The sequence below is a fragment of the Tachyglossus aculeatus genome, chromosome 26 (genome assembly GCF_015852505.1).
Source record: "Tachyglossus aculeatus isolate mTacAcu1 chromosome 26, mTacAcu1.pri, whole genome shotgun sequence".
NCBI lineage: Eukaryota > Metazoa > Chordata > Mammalia > Monotremata > Tachyglossidae > Tachyglossus > Tachyglossus aculeatus.
Window position 1 is genome coordinate 10094393 of NC_052091.1, and position 19082 is coordinate 10113474.

Consider the following 19082-nt stretch of genomic DNA (forward strand, 5'->3'; position numbering starts at 1 on the left):
TCTACCTGGGAACTTGGATAATTACAAGATAATCCGATCAGACACATTTCCAGTCTCACCAGGGGTTCACAATCTAAGAGACAGGGGGAGCGGGGAGATAATAATAATAATAATGATGGCATTTATTAAGCACTTACTATGTGCAAAGTAACACACAAGCGCTGGAGAGGTTACAAGGTGATCAGGTTGTCCCACAGGGGGCTCACAGTCTTGATCCCCATTTTACAGATGAGGTAACTGAGGCACAGAGAAATTAAGTGACTTGCCCAAAGTCACACAGCTGACAATTGGTGGAGCTGGGATTAGAACCCATGACCTCTGATTCCAACACCTGTGCTCTTTCCACTGAGCCACGCTTTACAGATGAGAAAACTGAGGCACAGAGGAGTTAAGTGACTTGCCCAAGCTCACACAGCTGGCCAATGGTTGTGCTGTTTCCCAGACTCATGAACTTTTCAACTAGGCCACCAGTTGTTTTCCTACTCGCTTAGGGCTTGGCTGTCAGAGACCCCTGGTAGTTCAGAGATCAGCTACCCATATAATCAGTCAATCAATGGTATTTATTGAGCACTTACTTTGTGCAGAGCACTGTACTAACCACTTGGGAAAGTACAGAACAACAGAGTTGGTAGACATGTTCCCTGCCCTCAAGGATCTTATAGTCTAGAGGATAAAATAACAACAACAATAATAATAATATTCATTAAGCACTACTCTCACTGCTTTTCTGTCTCTACTCAGAACTGCAATCCAAGACTGTTGAGATCTTCTTGGTCCCTGGAGAAGGTGTTTCCACAACTTGCCTTCATAGTCCAATCAATCAATCAATCAACCCAACAATGGCATTCACTGAGCATTTACTGTGTGCTATGCTATGCCATGCACTGTGCTAAGCAATGGGAGAGTACAATACAATAGTTGGTTGGACACAATCCCTGTCCTCAAGGATATTACAGTCTACTGGGCCATGTTGGCATTGAGCAAGTCTTACCATTAAGTGGCCCCTCCTGCTACAGGGTTACCCCTTTTCCAGTCTTTATGGAATTTATTGAGCACCTATTAAGTGCAGAGCACTGTACTGAGCATTTGGTAGAGTACAATAGAAGTAAAAGACAAATTCCATGCTGTAAAGGAGCTTACAATCTAATAGAACTCAAAAGATTTATTTGGCTGATTAACTTGAGATCCATCGACACGAGGGAAATATATTTTTTCCAAATAACTTTTTCTGAGAGAAGTTGTGTCTTAGCCACAACTCCTCATGGGTCATATAGTAAGAGCTTAACAAATACCATTTTTTTTTTTAAAAAAAGAGCATGTATGGGTCAGAGAATCAGGAAATCTGAGTTCCAGATCCAGATCTGCCTCTGGATGGCTATGTAACTTTGGGCAAGACCCTTTAAGTTTCGTCATCTGTAAAATGGGGATACTATTACCTGCCTCTTCTTATCTGACAAGGTTATTGAGAGGATAAAACAGGAAACTGATGTGAAAGCACTTTGAAAAAATCAAAGCCCCTACTAATTCAAGGTATTATTTTGGGAGCTGCTAAGTAGGAAATGGAAACTGCTCAGCCTTCTTGTTCTCAAACTGCCATGCAGTTCACCTATTATGGGCCTGACTGTTTAAGGAACACCAAAATAAGGCCATAAGCCCTCCAAACCATAACTTCCTTCAGTTTCCTTAGTCTGTCTCCTTCCTCCTTCTCAGAGAGGTTTCACAGAAGCGGAAGGTCACTCCTCAAACATCCCAGAGCTCCGGAGACACAGGCTATGGGAATACCAGCAGCATGGTCTGAAGGAAAAAGCACGGGTCTGGGAGTTGGGAGACGTGGGTTCCAATCCCGGCCCTGTCCTCAGCCTACAGTGTGACCTTGGGTGAGTCACTGAACCTCCCTGGGCCTCTCTGGGCCTGTTTCTCCATCTGTAAGGTGGGGCTAAGACATCTCCTCCCTCTTCCTATTGATTGTGAGCCCTGGGTGAGACAGCGATTGGATTTGGTATGACAATTATTATTAATATGTGTTATTGGATGAGGAAGTAAGAGTGTGTGTGTGTTGGGGTTGGGGGAGGAGGTGGGTTTCATTCACCGTTTGTTCTCTGGCTCAGCCTTGTGAGGTAGTTTCACAGGAAATGGGAGAAACAGAATGGGGCAGGAGTCTTAATGCAGTTAGCAGGGTCATTCCCCACTCTCCCTGTTTGGGGAAAAGGGGCTTAGAGGTTGGAATGCTGGATTCCTCAACTTGAAAAGTGGAGTCGTGCCATCTGAGCCAACCCCAAATTGGATCTTGTTAGAGAAACAGTGTGGCCTAGTGGAAAGAGCGGGAACCTGAGAGTCAGAGGATCTGGATTCTAATCCCAGCTCTGCCACTTGTCTGCTGTGCGACTTTGAGCAAGTTACAACTTCTTTGTGCCTCAGTTTCATCACCTGCAAAAAGGGGATAAAATATCCATGCCTCCCTAATTCAGATTGTGACCCCCATATGGAACAGGGACTGTATCTGACCTGATTGCATCATCTAACTCAGAATTTAGAACAGTGCTTAGTACACTATAGGCACTTAATAAATTCTACAACGAATATTTTTGTTTGTGTATAAACCTCTACTTCTGAGAGTGAAGGGGGCTCCTGGTTGGCTGGTATGGGGTTGGAAGGTGTACTTCCTCCAGGAAGACCCTTCCATATGCTCATCTCCGGAGATGCTCAGAGAAACACCACCTCCAAAGCAGAATTCAACCTTTCATCATCCTCCCTCTGCCGCGATGGCCCAAATTCCCCAGAAGTGGAAACTTTCTCCCCCTATGCTATGCCACCCACCAGGGTTCTTGGCACAGGGGCCAGGAAACCCTGCAAGGACCATGGTGGACTCCATGGGTCCCTGCCCTTGACCACATAAGAAAATCCCCCTACCTCCACTGTGCTGATTCCTGATGTGTCCTGCCTGCCATTTGGGGGTGGTTCTGCGGTAGGGGCTGGTCATTCTAGACTGTGAGCCCGTTGTTGGGTAGGGCTTGTCTCTATCTGTTGCTGAACTGTACTTTCCAAGTTCTTAGTACAGTGATCTGCACCCAGTAAGCACTCAATAAATATGATTGAATGAATTTGCAAACTGAGCAGCGGGGTCTCTGGGTCATGGACCCAACTTGAAAGGAAATAATCTTTAAAATGGGGATTAAGACTGTGAGCCCCCCAGGGGACAACCTGATCACCTTGTAATCTCCCCAGCTCTTAGAACAGTGCTTTGCGCATAGTAAGCGCTTAATAAATGCCATCAAAAAAATCAGTAAGGGGTGTGTGGGTGAGGGGTAAGAGGAGAGGTATCCCCTTTCCTCCTTAGGTCAGCATGAGCCCACCCTCTTGCATTGATGAAAATAGTCACGAAGCCGATGGGTATTCATGGAAGCTCGCCCTATTATAGAGAGAGGTGTCACTGGAGGTCGAGAGGAGCTTGAAGCTCAGAGGGCTTTGGCTCTGGCTTTGGAGTCAGAGGTCATGGGTTCAAATCCCGACTCTGCCAATTGTCAGCTGGGTGCCTTTGGGCAAGTCACTTCACTTCTCTGTGCCTCAGTTACTTCATCTGTAAAATGGGGATTAAGATTGTGAGCCCCTTGTGGGACAACCTGATCACCTTGTAACCTCCCCAGCGCTTAGAACAGTGCTTTGCACATAGTAAGCGCTTAATAAATGCCGATTTAGAATGGACATCTCCCCTCGCTGGAAAGAGGCGAGGTGGAAGGACCGACCCGAGTCCCAGCCGCAGGGAAGAGGAGGATTGGGGGGACTGGGGGGCCAGGGGAGAAAAAGGAGGGGTCCACTCTCATTTGATGCCTGTTTTGATGCTACCGATGCCTGTCTACTTGTTTGGTTTGTATGTCTTCTAGATCGCGAGCTCGTTGTTCGGCCCGTTGTGGCCGAACTGTACTTCCCAAACGCTTAGTACAGTGCTCTGCACACAGTGAGCGCTCAGTAAATACGACTGGATGAATGAATAAACGAATGGATCTTCCAAGTTGAGCAGGTGCTTCCGTGCGGTTTCCAGTCCCTTCCCAGATGCGCGGTGCCAATGGCCCTCAGCCCCGCTAACCGACTGGAGACGATCCTTCTCCTCCCGCCCTGGTCCATCGCCCCCCGCCCCTCCCGTCCCCTCCCCTCCCCGTCCCCGCCGATTTCCTTGCCAGCTTTCTTTCTTTCCCCCTCCCAGGGTTTTCTTTCTTCCTGCCTCGCCTTCCTGCGGGGAAGGAGGCTCATGCATTATAAATGCACGGCCTGACATCACTGCTGCCATCAGAGACAGACAGAGGCCAGAGGGATAGAAAGGGGCCCGGCCTGCCAGGACGGCTTCGGAAGCCTCTGCGAGGGGTGGCCCCCCTCCTCTGCGGGGCAGTCAGCCGGCCGACCCCCGGTCTCCAGAGACACGGACAGCCCGAGAGACCTCGCCCTCCCCGCCTCCTCCTCCTCTCCCTCCGCCTGGCCTGCCGGACTCCCCTAGACTTTCTGCATGACTGTCACGAAGGTAAGGCGCCCAGGCTCAGGCTCTCCGCGGCCCGGGTCTCCCGGGCTCCCCTCCCCACCCGGGGGCTCTGCGGGGTCTCCCCCGTGACCCCCTCGGCTCTGTCGCTGATGCCCCCGCCCTTAGAACAGTGCTTGGCACTTAGGAAGCGCTTAACGAATACTAAAATTAATATTATTATTGCAGGGGCCGCGGCGGGAGAAAAATCACCAATCGGATTGTGTGTTTGTGTGTTTGTGTGTCTGTGTGTGTGTGTGTGTGTGTGTGTGATGGACCGGGGGTACTTGGAGGGTGAACCTCTTGTTCAGAAACCAGGCGATGACGGCCTCCGTTTTGCCTCCGGAGCTCCGGGATGCTGCATTTTTAACCCGTTGAGAACGCCTAGGGGTCCCTCCCCCCGAGGAAGGGTCCAGTCCCTCCTCGGAGCCTCGGGCTTCTGCTCCCCCATCCCTCCAGCCCCCAGCCCAGGACCTTGGATTTAAACTCATTTTCCTCCCCCCACCCCCCAGCACCTCCAGCCCCGCCGGCCCACCCTGTCCCAGCCCCATGAACCAACTTGTCCGGATATTTTACCCTGATCTCTTTCTACAGGTGGAGAGCGGGGCCAGGGGAATGGGGTGGGGGGCAGGAGGATGGGGTGTGGGGCGCCTGCTGAGCCTCAGATGGGGAGGGGTCGCCAGTTTTTAATCCCGTCTCTACCACTGGCCTTCTACATGACCTTGGACTACTTGCTGAACCATTCTGGGCCTCAGTTTCCTCAGCTGTAACTTGGGAATTAAATACATATCCTCCCTTCCCCTTATGCTATGAGCCCCATGTGGGACAGGGACTGTGTACGTCCTGATTGCCTTGTATCTACCCCAGCGTTTAGTGTAGTGCTTGGTACATAGTAAGTGTTTAACACACATGGCCTGTTACTCTTGTTATTGGTATGAATTCAGTTATTACTACAGCTTTCTAGACTGTAAACTCAGTATGGGCAGGGAATGTGTCAGCTAATTCAGTTGTACTGTACTTTGTACCATAGTAAGCACTCAATAAATCTGATTGATTGATTGATTGATTGATTCAGGGACCTGCACCAACCCCTAGAATAGCCAGGTGAATGTTCAGCAGGAAAATTTGTAAATCCCAGATAGAAGACCCATCCTTGCTAAGCAGGGTGCAGATAGAGTCACAGCAACAAATTGGGGGTCTGAGCCTATTGCATAACTTCTGGGGGGAAGACATGCTTAGGGTAACCCCTGGAGAGGTTTTTACCTCCTCTCCAATGGGCCTGCTTCGCACATAGTAAGCGCTTAACAAATGCCATCATTATTATTATGGTTATTCTTTGCATCTTGGGAATTCAGTTAGGATCTGGAGGTGAGCTCCCTAGACTGTAAACTTGTTATGGAGAGGGAACATGTCTGCTAATTCAGTTGTACTGTACTCTCCCAACAATTTAGAACAGTGCTCTGCACATAGTACGCATTCAATAAACATGATTAATTGAGCCTTTCCTCTAGAGATGGGCTGGGCCTAGGTTAGGAAGCACAGTGCCACTTCCATGCTTTCTGTCCCGGGTGGACCCCAGGCTGTGAGGGGTTCATCCCCGGGGAAGGGCCAGGCCCAGGGGTCATCTGCCTTGGGGCCAGGTGTTGATGGCCGACAGATGATCAAAGCAGACACACCACCATCAGGGAGAAAATGCCAAGGGGTCCAAATTGGGGAAGGCCTGGCCACATTTCCTCCATCCACTATTCACCAGGACTTTACCCTCACGAGGCTTGGAGGGGCCAGTGGGCCTGAGAGATAGGTGGATGTGTATATGTGTGTGTGTGTGTGTGTGTGAGAGAGAGAGAGAGAGAGAGAGAGAGAGAGAGAGAGAGAGAGAGAGAGAGAGAGAGAGAGAGAGAGAGAGAGAGAGAGAGAGAGCTTGGAAGCTTGAAACAGGGTCTTTCCATGGGACACTTCATGTTACTTTTGTCCTCATGTTAACTTTCTCTTCGGAAAACACTCTGATTGGGACAGTTTGGATACTGAATGGGGTGGCAGGCCAGATGGGTGGACCAGAGCCGGGCACTGGCACCGGGTTTTGGAGTGTTCTGAGGCCCTTCTGTCCTGCCACTTGTTTTCCTGGGCGGATGAACCCCTCCAGGCTGGGGTTGGTGTGGAACTGGGGCTGGCAGTCTCACAAGGCTTTGTGTGAGGGCCACACACACGTGCACACACACACACACACACACACACCAACTCAACTTTGAGAGGACTAACAGCCGCACTCCTCCCTCTCCCTCTCCCCTGGCCTGCACTGTCTCACAGAAGGAGCAAGTGGTTCTCAGGACCCAAGGCATGTGGGGATTAGCTGAAAGGGACGGGGTATTCTGGGCCTGGGTTCTCTGTGGGGATCGGTACTGGCTGAACCACCCTGTCAAGACAGACAGAGAGAGGGCAGGATGGCCCACAAGCCTTTTGGGGCAAAAGAGAATTCTGGGTAATCACCCACATTCTACACTTTTCCCTGTCTGTAATTTATTTTTAAATATCTGTCACCCCAGCTAGACAGTAAGCTCCTTGTGAGTGGTGATCTTGTCTCCCAATTCTATTGCATGGTATTTTCCCAAGCATTTAGCGCAGTGCTCAGCACACAGTAAGCACTCAGTAAATACCACTGATTGATTGATTGCACAAATTTGGTGTGCGTAGGGAGCTGGGGTGGGGTTGGGGTGGTGTACTTTCCATTCTGGGGAAACTCTTTGTGATTTCTTGACTTCCTCTGCACTCTGGCCTGCCTCATCCCAAAATCTCTGTTCACCGGGATCCCACTAGACACTCTTGCACTAGGCCCAGGCTGAAGGACTTTGAAACCCCATGCTTGACCTCGTCAGAAGTGGAAGTAGCCACCCAGTGCAGATCAAGCCAGGTTCCCTGACCACCCCCAGCCTAGAGTAAACCTTACTTCTGGCCCAACCCCAATCCTGCAAGTTTTTTGTTTTTGTTTCTTTTTTTTTTTAAATGGTATTTGCTAAACACTTACTTTGTGCCAGGCAATGCTCTAAACACAGGGGTAGATGCAAGATGAACAGGTTGGACACAGTCCATGTCCCACGTGGGGCTCACACTCTTAATCCCCATTTTCCAGATGAGGTTACTGAGGCCCAGAGAAGTGAACTGACTTGCCCAGGGTCACCCAGCAAAGAAGTGGAAGAGCCAGAACTAGAGCCCAGGTCCTTCTGACTCCCAGACCTATTCATACCCAGGTCTATCCATAATACCATGCTGCTGGTTCCAAGGGAAGGGGCCTTGCTTGGAGGAAGAGTCCTGTCCCAGTCTCCTGGGGCAGTTTCCGGGTCAAGGGGAAAGAGGACACCATTCCCAGTGGCTTTGGTTGGTCTCATGGGTGATGGAAACCCCACAGAGCAATGGGATGGGGTCTGGAGGTGTGACTTTCTCTCAGGGCCTGGACAACATTCTCTGCCCCAGATTGATAGGGAGACAGAAAGGGAAGGTACTTATTCCATCTAGTTCCATGGAAATGGTCATCTCTAGACTGTAGGCTTGCTGTAGACAGAGAATGTGCAATACTGTATATTGTACGCTTTGTTATATTATACTCTCCCAAGAAGCGTGGTGTAATGGAGTATGGGCTTCAGAGTCAGAAGGTCATGGGTTCTAATCCTAGCTTCACCCCTTGTCTGCTGTGTGACCTTGGGCAAGTCACTTCACTTTCTGTGCCTCAGGTATCTTATTTGTAAAATGGAGATTGAGACTATGAACCCCGTGTGGGACAGGGACTGTGTCCAACCCGATTTGCTTATATCCATCGCATTGCTGAGTACAGTGCCTGGCACATACTAAGTCCTGAACAAATACCATAATAATAATTATTATGATTACTACAATGTTCTGCACACAGTAAGTGCTCAATAAATACGAATGATAGATTGAAATGTTGTTTTTTACAGAATGCGGAGAATTGGCAGAGAGAGAGAAGTTAAGCATGGGGAGAAGATCCCTCGGGACCCCCTGGAGTCTCTGGGGAACCCCAATTCCCTGAGACCTTGGGAGTCTCTGGGGTCTCATGATCCCCTGGGGCTGGGAGCCAGGGGTCTGTTCCAGCACCTGGCTGGGCCAGGACTGAAGGGGAAAGCAGCTGGCAAGTAAACCATGCCCCAACTTTTATTCATTTGAAACTTTTGGCCCGATTCCCTCACTTCATTCATTCATTCAATCATTCATATTTCTTGAGCACTTACTGTGTGCGAAGCATTGTACTAAATGCTTGGATGACTACCATAGAACAAACACTTCCCACAGAGACAAGATTCCCCTGATCCTCTAGTGATACATCTGATCCTGAGGCCCATCAGCCAAGAGCCCTCTAAGGAAGATTGAGAGGTCATCTCAAACATCCCCTAGTCTCCAGACAGCCCTCAGCTTACCCAACCCCGACAGAGGACTAGCACCTCTTCTCCTGACTTGCCCTTCACAAGGGCTCAGGCACACTCAGCCCCTTCACGACAGGATCTCAAAGCACTCAGTGAATAGCTACTGCCCTCCAAATTCTAGGAAGTGGGGAAACAGAATCACACAGTGCTGTGAGCTAGGGCAACAGGAGTGGGGGGAAGGAACCTGAGATATTCTGCTTCCTCCAGGCCCCTCATTTTGCCTCTCCACAATCGCTTGGGGGATCAGCCAAGAGAAGCTTGCAGAGAAGCAGCATGGCCTAGTAGTAAGAGCCTGGGCCTGGGAATGGGTTCTAATTCCAGCTCTGTCCTGTGTCTGCTGTGAGATTTTGGACAAGTCATTTCTCTTCTCTGTGCCTCAGTTACCTCATCTGTAAAATGTGGATTAATCCCGCTCCCTCTAATTTAGACTGTGAGCCCCATGGGACACAGGGACTGTGTCAGCCTGATTAACTTGTATCTATCCCGGCACTTGGAATAGTTATTGGCACACAGCAAACACTTAACAAGTACCAAAATTATTATTATTATGAATATCATTATTAATAAATTATTATCAGCCAAGCTGATTCCCAAAGGTGCTCAGACCTGGAGGCCCTTTAATTTTGGGACTGTCAACCAAAGAGCCAATTTCCAAGAAGCCTCGCTGACCCTCCTGGGTCTGAGCTGAAGTGATCCAAGGGAACAGATACACAGGTGGAGGAAGTGCAGGATCTATCTGTCTGTCCAGGCTCTGGGCCAGGACAAGACGTTGTCTTCCTTTTCTGCAAATTCAAAAGTCATAGCTGTCCTCTCAGCTCTGATTTGGGCACAGGAATCAATCAATCAGTGGTATTTATTGAGCACTTATGATGTGCAGAGCACTGTAAAGGAAGCAGGCTCTCCTCCAGGCACCTTCTCAGTCCATCAACTGAGTGGTATTTATTGAATGCTTACTGAGTGAAGAGCACTGTACTAAGTTCTTGGGAGAGGACAATACAACAGTTGGTAGTCTAAGTTAGTCTAAGTTTCCTGCCCACAAGGAGCTTAGGGTCTAGAGGAGGAGACAAACATTAAAATAAATTACAGATATGTATGGAAGTGGGGGATGCTGAGAGTGGGGCCAATATCAAGAGTTTAAAAGGTACAGATCCAAGTGCCTGGGTGAGGCAGAAGGGAGAGGGAGTACGGAAAATGAGGCCTTTGTCGGGAAATTTGATTTCCTGATTTTAGTAAGGCTTTGAAGGTGGGGAGAGTGATGGTCTGGTGAAAAAGGGGGGTGGGGAGAGTTGCAGAACGTGGATGAGGGGTTAGCAGCAGGATAGATGAGATTGATGCATTTGTAAAGCACTTACTGTGAGTCAAGCACTGTCCTAAGCGCAGGGGGAGATACAAGCCAATCAGGAAGGACAGAGTCCCTGTCCCATACGGGGGTCACAGTCTCAATTGGAGGGAGGAAGATTTCAATCCTCATTTTACAGTTAAGGAAACTGAGGCTCAGAGAAGTTAAATGACTTCTCCAGGGTCTCACAGCAGGTAATTTGGCAGAGCCGGGATTAGAACCCAAATTCTCCAACTCCCAGGGCTGTGTTCCTCCCAACAGGCCAAACTTCGAGTAGGTTGGTGTTAGAGGAACAAAGTGGATTGTAGGAAAGCAGCGAGGTGAGGTCGGAGGGGGAGAGCTTGGGAAGCAGCTGTGGCGTGGTGGTTAGAGCACGGGCCTGAAAGTCAGAAGGTTCTAATCTATACTCTGCCACTTTTCTGTTGCATGACCTTGGGCAAGGCACTTCACTTCTCATTTGTAAAATGCAGATTGGGACTGTGAGCCCCTTGTGGGACAGGGACTGTGTTCAACCCTATTTGCTTGTATCCACCTCAGCGCTTAGTACAGTGTCTGACACATAGTAAATGCTTAACAAATACCACAATTATTATTATTAGAGTTGACTGAGGACTTTCTTCCTCTCACTCTTCTCCCCAGCACCTTCCTCTCGAGTCTCCTCCCTCCCTCTTAGCTCTCTGGGCCAGAGCTGAGGTAATAGCTCTCCCTTGTTGCTGCTTTCTCCCGAGGGAGGGAATTCAGAATTTCAGAAGGTGGGTATAAAAAAATCAATCAGACAATGGTATTTATTGGGTACTTGCTGGGGGCAGAGCACTGTATTAAGCGTTTGGGAAAGTACAATATACTAGAGTTGGTAGACATGTTATAAACACATAACTGCTAGAGGAGGCTGATACATTTAGAGGGACTGATAAATAGATGAGGCAGTCTGCCTGGAGGAGGTGGGATTTTAGGAGGGTTTTGAAAGCTGGGAGGGACTGGCAGATTTCAGGGGGGAAGGGAGTCCCTGGCCAAGGTGAGCCAAGGGTCAGAGCCTCAGTCAAGTGAGATGGGGAGGGAGGGAGGGAGGATGATGCAGTACCAAGCCCCACCACCACTCCAAACAACTCACAAAGAATTCTGGCAGAAAGTCCTAGAGAGGAAATAACTGTCAAAGGCATCATCTTGAACTACAAAAGAAAACTATACATTAGCTCTCTATGTTCTCTGGGAACGCAGTCTCCCTTGCCAAAACATTTTTGCTTCCCTCTTGCCTTCTGCCATGTTTTATTTATTTTAGATTTGGGAAACTTCTTTGGAGAAAGAAAGAGAACCCAGCCTCGCAGTACCGTCGAGAGAGGCGTAGTGCACCTACGTGGCAGCAGGCTTTTGGGATGGAAGTTTAATTTGGAATCTCCCAAAAAAAGAATTCAGTTTCAGGCTGTGGGCTTGGAGAAAGTGAGAGGGGGACAGAGGTGTTGAATGGAGCTGGCCAAATTGTGTTCCCCAAAATCACCAACTCAGGATCTAACTGGACTCCAGCTCGTGCTCCCCCAACCCCCAAATGAATTTTGGAATTAGGCCTGCGGGTAATTAATTTTAGTGTCTGTCTCCCCTGACTAAATTGTTTGCTCCTTGAGATCGGGGATCGTATCTTCTAACTCTATGAGATTCCCCCAAGTGCTTAGCCCAGTGCTCTTGCACATAGTAAGCCCTCAATAAATATCTTGGATTGATTGGCCTGGGAGTCAGAAGGAACTGACTTCTAATCCTGGCTCAGCCAAAGTGAGCGCTCAATAAATACGATGGAATGAGTGAATGAAATGCCGGCTGTGTGAACTTGGACCTGTCACTTAATTTCTCTGTGCCTCAGTTCCCTAAAATGGGGATTAAGACTGTGAGCCCCATGTGGGACATGGACTGTATCCAACTTAATTAGTTTGTGTCTACCCCAGCATTAACTGTAGTGTTTGGCACATGGTAAGTGTTTAAGAAATACCACTAAAGAAAAAAAATGATAGACTGAATGCGACAGGGACATTTGTTCATTCATTCAGTTCTATTTATTGAGTGCTTACTGTGTGCAGAGCACATACCAAGCTTTTGGGAGAGTGCAGTACAACAATCAACAGACACATTCCCTGCCCACAACCAGTTTACAGTCTAGAGGTTTGGTGGGGAGGTGGGAGGTGTAAGACAACAATACCAATAAATAAATAACAGATTTATATATAAGTGCTTTGGGGCTGGGAGCAGGGAAGAACAAATGGAGCAAATCAGGTTAATGTAGAAAGGAATGGGAGAAGAGGAAAGGAGGATAGTGACTTTAGTTCTCACTAGTGGCCTCTTTCAATATTCCAAAGCAATCAAGAAACGCTCAACACAACCAGCACCCTGAGATAAAATTTGATCCTTCTCTCAGCCACACAGACAGACCAGACACACCCTTTACTAGTTTGATTATTTTCTTTTCCCATGCCTCTTTCCTGATGGGTTCCTGCTGGGAGAGGAAGTGGAGGAACCAGGGTGCTGTAGGAACACCACTGCAGGCACAGGAGGGAAGCCAGGCTAGAGCACGGGCCTGGGAGTCAGAAGGACCTGGGTTCTAATCCTGACTCTGCCACTTGTCCATTCTGTGACTTTGGGCAAGTCAATTCATTTCTTGGTGCCTCAACAGTGCTTGGCATATAGTAAGCGCTTAACAAATACCAACATTATTATTATTATTATCTGGAAAATGGGGATTAAGACTGTGTGCCCCATGTGGGACCTGATTACCTTGTATCTACTCCAGTGCTTAGAACAGAACCTGGCACATAGTAAGACCTCAATCAATACTATTGATTGATGGATGGAGTGCAGTGGATCAACCCATGGGATGAGAATTGGGAGAGTCGGTAGGTTTTCATTACCTGTGCTCTAGTGGACCGTGGCTTAGTTCATTCAGTCGCATTTATTGAGTGCTTACTGTGTACTCTTTCTTAGTGGAAAGAGCCCGGACTTGGGAGTCAGAGGTCGTGGGTTCTAATCCCAGCTCCACCGTTTATCAGCTGTGTGACTTTAGGCAAGAGACTTAACTTCTCTTTGCCTCAGTTACCTCATCTGTAAAATGGGGATTAAGACTGTGAGTCTCATGTGGGACAACCTGATTACCTTTATCTACCCCAGCGCTTAGAACAGTGCTTGGCACATAGTAAGTGCTTAACAAATACCATCATTACCACTGGGACAGTGAAGATAGCTTGCTGCAGACCATTACCCCTACTGTTAAAACAACTCGGATGAGTCCTGAGGAGGGAATAGCACAGATCTTGTCCTTGAGGGCAGAGATTGTGTCCACCAACTCTGTTTTATTGTACTCTTCCAAGCACTTAGTATAGTGCTCAGCACATAGTAAGCGCTCAATAAATACTATTGATTGGTTGATTTTATGGACACCCCAAACTCTGATAGGTTCTCCCTCAAAGATGCTAACACTTTTACCATTGGCATAGGTAAAAGGCTTATAAGTGCCTATCTTGCAGCCAACCTCTAGCCCACCTCCTGTCTCTGGCCTGGAACGCCCTCCCTCCTCCTATTTGACAGATGATCACTCTCCCCTCCTATAAAGCCTTATTGAAGGCACATCTCCAAGAGGCCTTCCCTAAGCCCTCCTTTCCTCTTCTCCCACTCCCTTCTGCATCACCCTGACTTGCTCCCTTTATTCATTCCCCCTCCCAGTACCAGAGTACTTATGTACATATCTGGAGTTTATTTATTTTTATTTTAATGCCTGTCACCCCCTCTAAACTGCAAGCTCATTGTGAGCAGGGAATGAGTCTCTTTAAAAACGTTCGACACATGTCACCCCGCTCCTCAAAAATCTCCGGTGGTTGCCTCTTCACCTCCTCATCAAACAAAAACTTCTCACCATTGGCTTTAAAGCACTCCATCACCTTGCTTCCTCCTACCTCACCTTGCTTTTCTCCTTCTACAATCTAGCCCACATACTTCACTCTTTTAGTCCTAACCTTTTCACTGTGCCTCCTTCTCGCCTGTCTCACCGCTGACCCCTGGCCACGTCCTGCCTCTGGCCTGGAACGCCTTCCCTCCTCAAATCCCACAGACATTTACTCTCCCTCCCTTCAAAGTCTTATTGAAGGCACATCTCCTCCAAGAGGCCTTCCCTGAGTAAGCCCCACTTTTCCTCATCTCCCACTCCCTTCTGCGTTGCCCTGACTTGCTCCTTTTGCTTTTCCCTCTGTTCCCAGACCCACAGAAGTTATATATATATCTGTAATTTTATTTATTTGAATTGATGTCTGTGAGCTCATTGTGGGCAGGGAATGTCACTGTTTATTGTTTTGTAGTACTTTCCCAGGTGCTTAGTACAGTGCTCTGCACACATTAAGTGCTTAGTAAATAAGATTGAATGAATGAGTGAATAGTGTCCTCTACCAAGTGCTTAGTACAGTGCTCTGCACACAGGAAGCACTCAATAAATACAATTGGCTGACTAACGGAAGGAAGACTCTGCTGTGGTGCTTGTAGAATCAATGCTGCAGGCCTTTTCCAAAATTACCTGAGCTCTTGACTCAGTTTTATTTTTACATATTAATTTGCATAAACTGTAGTTTATATGTTATTCATTGAAGGCCCAGACATTCCATCCATCTCTTCTCTTTCCCCCTGGGGACATTCAATCTTGGCTCCTATTGGCAGCTAATTGGAAAGAAGATAAAGAAATAACAAAAAATTTGGTCTATAACCTCCTATAAGACCTTGGCCAATTGGCTGTCAGAGGGGTGGTGTGACTTCTTTAGAAGGACAAAGAGAAAGACTTTTCAGTCTGGGGGGAAAGAAAGGCTGAGAGGGACCATGGTAGTTGAGATTTCCGCACTTGTGAAAGGTGTTGACAGGGCAAACATGAAATTTTTTTTATGGTATTAAGCCCTTACTATGTGTCAAACACTGCTGTAAACTCTGGGGTAGGTAGAAGTTAATTAGGTCAGACACAGTCCCTGTCCCACATGGGGCTCACAGTCTAAGGTAGAAGGCAGAACAGGTATTGAATCCTGATTTTACAGTTGAAAAAACGGAGGCACAGGGAAGTTTAGTGATTTGCCCAAGGTCACACAGCAAACAGTTGGCAGAGCTGGGATTAGAACTCAGGTCCTCTCACTCTGAGGCCCATCCTCTTTCCACTAGGCAAGCGGCTTCTCATTTGCCCACAGCACCAAGATAGAGGTGTGGGGGTGGGGAGATACCTGCTGAAGCATGACTGTTGTTAGTTCAAACCAAATACCACAGCGGGTGGTGAGCAGGTGGAATTTACCTCAGGAGATTATGCAAGTGACACATACCAATTGGCTGGATTAGGCTTTGTATAAATGTGTGCAGGATAGAGTCCTGATTAGGTCAGAAAATGGGAATAATAATAATAATAGAATTTGTTAGGCACTTACTATCTGCCAAGCACTGTGGAAAGTATAAGATGATCAGTTCAGTCATAATTCCTGCCCTACATGGGGCTCACAGCCTAAGGGAGAGGGAGAGCAGGGATTCAATCCTCATTTCACATATGAGAAAACTGAAACACAGAGAAGTTAAGTGACTTGCCTAAGATCACACAGCAGGCAAGGGCTGGGGGGCGGGTGGGGGTTTCAGGATTAGAACCCGGATCTCCTAACTCACAGCCCTGGGCTCTTCTACTAGCTGCTTCTATGAACATACTTTCTCTAATTTTTTTCCGTCTGTCACCCCTGCAAGGTTGAATGCTTCTTGAGGGCAGGGATCACGCCTACTATCAATCAATCAGTAGTATTATTGGGTGCTCCCTATGTACAAAGCACTGTACTAAATTCTTGTGAGAGTACATTATGACAGTGTTGGAAGATATTTATTCATTCAGTCGTGCAACTCACATAAGGTTCACGTCAAAAACGCCTCAGTGATCATATCCGTGTTGATGTCATGCAGCAATTTTAGCCCATGCTCTTTCAAAGTCCACGTGACAGGCTTGAATTTTATGGTCCATTTTCTACTATGCTTAACATTAGTTTTAGAGGAGCTTCGTAATCAATCTATCAAACATCAGTGGGCACATACCTATACTGTTCAGAGAACTACTAAGCACTTGGGAGAGTCCACTAGAGTTAGTAGACACAATCCACCCCTCAAGGAGCTTACAATCTAGCGGGGGAGATGGCCACTAAAATAAACTACGGGTAGGAGGAAGCATTGGAGTATACCAAGCTGTGGCAGACTAAAAAGCAACAATGAACAGAGGATGAAAGTGTGGGACTACTTTAATAGAACACCATGTGGGATTTTTTTTTGCGCTTATTCTGTGCCACAAATAGCACTGAGGTAGATAGAAGATAATCAGACTGGACACAATTCCTGTCCCATAAGGGGATCACAGTCTAAGGGGGAAGAAGAACTAGCATTTAAACTCCATTTTACAGATGGGGAATCCGAGGCCAAGAGAAGCAAAATGACTTGGCCAAGGTCACATAACAGGCAATTGGAAGAGGCAGGACTGGAACCCAGAACCTCTGACTCCCAGACCCAGGCTCTTTCCCTTAAGCCACATTACCGCTTAGCACAATCTCAGTAAGAGAGCAAAAGTCATCCCATCCAACCCTGCTTTCAGGGAGGTTTTCTTCTGCCCCATTCCAGAAGGCTACGTGTCCCTCATCCTTAGAAATTTCTAAAGACAATTAAATTCCACAGTCCCATTAGACTAAGCTCCTTGAGGGCAGTTAGGGTGTCTGATTTTATTATACTCTCAATTAATCAATCAATGGTATTTATTAAGTGTTTACTATATGGGGAGTACTGTACTAAGCGGTTGGGAGAGTACAACAGAGGTAGCAGTCATGTTCCCTGCCCACAAAGAGCTTACAGTCTAGAGGGAACAGTTTGCAATCTACAGTCGAAGGCTCTCCCAAGCTCTTAGTTCTGTACAGTGGTCTGCCCAGGATAAGAACACAATAATTGTCACTGAATGATGGAATGAATAAAAAAATAGATTGTTGCTATCTTAGTTTTGTTCTGTTGGAGGTAGGGAGAAGGACACTTCTTTGGGAGAAAAAAGAATAAAGAAAAAAAGTCTTTAACATTGAAGTTTGAAAACCACCCTTTTTTTAAAGTGCGTGTGTGTGTGAGCTGTCTGTTTTGGCAATAATAATGTCTGCGATTGTTATAAATGGATCTGGTGACTGAAACGCAATTTCCTGCCTTTATTTAAAGAGTCAGCCAAAGAAAGCATCTTCATGTTGAAATCCAAACAGGCAGGGTCTGATCAGCAATATTTTCATTTATTTATCAAAGTGGCCAAGCCCAGGACTCTTCTGCTCCCAGGGTCCTGGCCGTCATTGTGGTCACCAGATTTTCTTTCCTTAGGTTCTGGCATTGACCTGGACCAATGCCATCCCATCCTCTGTCTGACGAGGAAACTAGAATCCCTCTTTCCCCCTCTCCCACCTCCCCCCTTCTCCCCTGCCCCCGACACGCCCTCCTGCCCCCTAATCTAGTGATCACTCTCACAAACCATTTTCCTGAAGGCAAGGCTGGCTCGGGGGGATTTGCAGTGACTACGTTCAGAAGTCCAGATCCTGAGTCAGAGAACGTTTCCCAATGTCGGTTCTTAGCACGATGAGGAACTGCTGAACCCAGTAGGAAGGAGGAGCCTGGGGGAGTCATTTTAGGGCTTTTTTGTTAACCTTCATTTCACTTCTATTTTAACTCTATGGATCATAATTCCATCAGTAATTAAGAATAGAAGGTTTTTTTTTGAGGGTTTCCTGTGTGCAGGGCAAGGTGCTAAGTGCGTAGGAGGGTACAGTAGAGTTTGTAGATGCCATCCCTGCCTTCAAAGAGTTTACAGTCTACTGGGGAAGACAGATATTAAAATGAATTACAGGATGGGAAGCAGCAGAGTGTAATGGTAAATGCTTAGAGAAGCAGTGTGGCCTAGTGGAAAGAGCCTGGGCTTGCGAGTCAGAAGACTTGAGTTCTAATAGTGGTTCCACCACTTGTCTGCTGTGTGACCTTGGGCAAGTCACTTAACCTCTCTGTACCTCAGTTCCCTAATCTGCAAAATGGGGATTCCATACCTGTTCTTCCTACTACTTAGAATGTGCGGGACCTGATTATCTTGTACCTACCCCAGCGTTTAGAACAGTAATTGACACCGTGAACACTTAACAAAATCAATTGATCAGTCATATTTTTTGAGCACTTACTATGGCTGTACTAAGCATTTGGAAGAGTACAATGCAACAGAATTAGCAGATGTGTTTCCTGCCCATAACAAGATTACAAACAATTATTAAATGTTGAGCAGAGGGAGGGGTATGGTGAGTTTCAAAGTGGTTATGAGTTCAGACTCAAGTGCATAGGTGACTCAGAGGGAGGGAAGATAGAGCAGGGAGATGAGAGGTAATAATAATGATTCCATTTATTAAGCGCTTACTATGTGCAAAGCACTGCTCTAAGCACTGGGGAGGTTACAAGGTGATCAGGTTGTCCCACGGGGGGCTCACAGTCTTAATCCCCATTTTACAGATGAGTCACTGAGGCACAGAGAAGTTAAGTGACTTGCCCAAAGTCACACAGCTGAGAATTGGCAGAGTTGGAATTTGAACTCATGACCTCTAACTCCAAAGCCTGGGCTCTTTCCATGGAGCCACACTGCTTCTTATGTCAGGTATGTCAGAGAAGGCTTCCTGGAGGAGATGTGATTCTAGGTGACTCCAAAAAGGGATCCTCTGTGTCTCCTAGGGACATTTCCATCACCCAAGATGCACCACTGAGCTCTTTAGAACCCAGTGTGGCCATT

General features: G+C 47.3%; 1 protein-coding gene across 1 annotated transcript in view; it reads left to right on the forward strand.

The window, feature by feature from the left end:
- The first annotated feature begins 4198 nt into the window (after window positions 1-4198).
- CORO2B (coronin 2B) overlaps window positions 4199-19082 on the forward strand; it is a 150081-nt gene continuing 135197 nt past the window's right edge. The window contains exon 1 of the mRNA XM_038767117.1: window positions 4199-4513. Within this exon, the coding sequence (XP_038623045.1) occupies window positions 4499-4513 (15 nt within the window). The 5' untranslated portion in view covers window positions 4199-4498. The remainder of the gene's footprint in view (window positions 4514-19082) is intronic.